The 2,953-nt window shown below is 60.5% G+C and overlaps 1 protein-coding gene across 1 annotated transcript in view; it reads right to left on the reverse strand.

The window, feature by feature from the left end:
- LOC103800807 overlaps positions 1–2,941 on the reverse strand; it is a gene marked incomplete at its 5' end in the record, with an annotated part of 3,532 nt that extends 591 nt beyond the window's left edge. Inside the window, 11 exon segments of the mRNA XM_009073191.1 lie at positions 38–152; positions 305–518; positions 695–813; positions 893–983; positions 1,061–1,218; positions 1,449–1,588; positions 1,666–1,816; positions 2,187–2,399; positions 2,472–2,577; positions 2,701–2,783; positions 2,861–2,941. Coding sequence (XP_009071439.1) covers positions 38–152; positions 305–518; positions 695–813; positions 893–983; positions 1,061–1,218; positions 1,449–1,588; positions 1,666–1,816; positions 2,187–2,399; positions 2,472–2,577; positions 2,701–2,783; positions 2,861–2,941 — 1,471 coding nt within the window.
- Between the last annotated feature and the right edge of the window lie 12 nt (positions 2,942–2,953).

Raw genomic sequence — 2,953 nt, forward strand, 5'->3', positions numbered from 1 at the left:
GTCCCTGTGTCCCCTCACTGAGCTCCCCACTGCCAGCCCAGCCTTACCTTCCTCGGGGCACGCCGCCGGCACCACAGGTACAGGGGTGTCCCCAAAAGCAGGACGGGCACCGACGCCAGCGCCAGCACCACCAGCACCATCTGCACGGGCACCTGTGGCACAGGGACAGCGTTTTGGGGCCCCCTATGAGCTACCCAAGCTGAGAACGGCCCTGCTTGTGACACCAGGACTTCCCACTGTTCCCACCCTGGGTAGGGCCTGAATACCCCACAAATGGGTGCCCCAAATGGCAGTGAGGTGGTACCTGCCCCTGGTACAGTGGGAGGTTCTCAGCATTGGAGGCAAAGAGGAACATGTCGATGAAGTGGATGAGGATGCTGGGAGCCACCAGGGAGTTAGCAGCGCTGAACTTGATCCACTTGTAGAAGATGAGGAAGACCAGGTAGCCAAAAAGGGCCAGGAGGAAAATCATCTCTGGGAGGAACTCCAGGACCAGCCGGTGCTGCTGCTTGAAGTGCCTAAGCAGGGGGACATCAGTCACGCTCACCCTGTCTCTCCTCACCCTCACATGTCCTTGGTGCCCACAAAGGTGTAGGGGTACAGGACCCCAGTCACCCACCCATCCCACCCAGGTGAGTCCAATCCCAGTACCCTTGGCATGATCAGAACTCATGGGCACAGCCCAGGGACTCACAGGTGGTTGAAGACCCCAAGCACAACCCCGAAGCCCATGTGCACAACGCCCAGCACCACTGACATCTTCATCTTGAAGGAATTGAGAAAGTTGAGGTGGTTGATGGCCAAGCTCCAGATCTGTGATGGAAAAGGTGGGTGAGATTCTGGGCCACCCCATGAGGGTCCCAGTTCATTGTCACCCCCATGGGACACTCACCGGGTCAATCCCAAAAGGATAGGGCCCTCGGAAGACACCGGTGACATTGGGGTCCAGGGTGAGGAAGCGGTGGGTGGCGAGGTAGGTAGAGCTGGGGGCAGAGCAAGGGATGTCACCAGCAGCAGGGACAGGGGGACCTGGGCAGGGGTCACAGAGGTGGGATCCCACCTCCAGGAGGAGTGGTTGGCCATGGTGGCCACGCTCCAGGCGGAGGGGAAGATGACGGTGGCTTTGCTGAAGCACTCATTGTAGATGAAGCCAGTGTAGATGGAGAAGGCACCCATGAGCAGGATGAGGTAGCGCCCCTCAAAGAACGTCAGCCAGATCTGGTGGGGGCAAACATGGCTCACATGTCCCCCACCATATGCCATCCTCCTCCAGAACCCCCAGCCCTGACCCATGCTGTCCCTGTCTCATGCCACCAGCCCCATCCTGTACCATCAACCACATCCCACACCCTCAACCATGTCCCACATGCCTCCAAGCCCATCCCAACCCTATCCCAATCCCTATCCCACATCTCCCACCCCATCCCACCTCTCCATCCCACCCCCACCTCGTTGGTGCCCTGTCGCAGGCGGGGGCTGTCCTCGTACAGCACCATCCAGAGCGCGAAGAGAAACATGAGCAGTCCATGCCCCACATCCCCAAACATGATGGCAAAGATGAAGGGGAAGGTGATGATGGCGTAGGGCGCTGTGGGGACAGAGGGACCATGTCACACAGGGTGTGCCCCCAGCCCCGGGCTGTGGTGGGGATCAGGGGTACCTTACCAGGGTTCACCTCCTGGTAGCTGGCCACGCCATAGGCGTCCACGATGCTCTGGAAGCCAGCGGTGAACTTGTTGGTGCGGATGAGGGTGGGAGGGCTCTCTGAGGTGGGGACACGCTGCACGAAGCACTCCACGCTGGAGCCGCTCTGGTACTGTGGGGACAGCACCCAGAGCTTGATCTTGGCATCCCTCCACATTGCACCCACCCCACCATGGCACGGGGACATGAAGACACCAAGCAACTCCAGCATAAGATCATGGGGACACCAAGCAACCCCAGCACAAGGACATGGGAACACTGAGCAGCTCCTGGCATGAGAATACAGGGACACTGAGCAGCTCCTGGCACAAGGACATGGGGATACCAAGCTGCTCTGACATGAGGATGTGGGGACATGAGGAAACCCCAGCACTGAGCAACTCCAACACAAGAACATGGGGACAATTAGCAACTCCTGGCACATGGACATGGGGACACCAAGCATGCCCAGGACAAGGACACAGGGACACTGAGCCACCCACCGATCCCTGGCGCAGGGCATCCTGCACTTGGGTGAGGTCCTGCACAGGGCACCAGACCTCGGCAATGAGGCACTTCTCAGTGATGTCAAAGCTGCACTGGTTGAGGACGAGGTAGATGGCCTTCATCTTCTGCACCTGCACGCGCCAGGCAGGCAGCGCCAGCGCCACCTTGTCCAGCACCTGTGCCAGGTACTGCTCTGTTTCCTCCAGCACCTGCAGACACCTGGGTCAGGGATGGGGGGGTCCTTCCATGGCCCCCAGGTCCCCTCATGGTGCCCAGCTCACCACACTGAGGTCCTGGATCTGGCTGTGCAGCCCAGACATGGTGTCTGCCCGGCTGGCGTCGCGGCTGGCGTCGCTCTCCGGGCATGGATACACCTGGCAGTGGAAGCTGAGACAGATGGACACCACTGTGTCAGGGTGGGGCCAGGACTCCCAAACCCATTCCCCTGGAGGGGTCCAGAGTGGGTCACACTAAATAAACCTCCACGTGGCCAGACACGTGGCTGCTTACCAGTCCGAGATCTTGCGGATCTTCTGCCCAATCTGCTCGCCCCAGTAGGATATGAGGAAGATGACCCAGGTGATGCTCTCACCCTGGGGACAGCACAGCCTGTGTCACCCTCAGTGCCCAGCCCCCACAATCCTGCCAGCCCCCCTGGGTGCCCCCTCACCGTGGCTGGGTCCTCCATGGGCTCGGGCATCTCCACGCAGGAGGCCACGAGGTACCCGCGGCAGGCAAGCCCCAGAAGACGCTCGAAGGGGCA

Source organism: Acanthisitta chloris, unplaced genomic scaffold (genome assembly GCF_000695815.1).
Source record: "Acanthisitta chloris isolate BGI_N310 unplaced genomic scaffold, ASM69581v1 scaffold23274, whole genome shotgun sequence".
In the NCBI taxonomy this organism is placed as follows: domain Eukaryota; kingdom Metazoa; phylum Chordata; class Aves; order Passeriformes; family Acanthisittidae; genus Acanthisitta; species Acanthisitta chloris.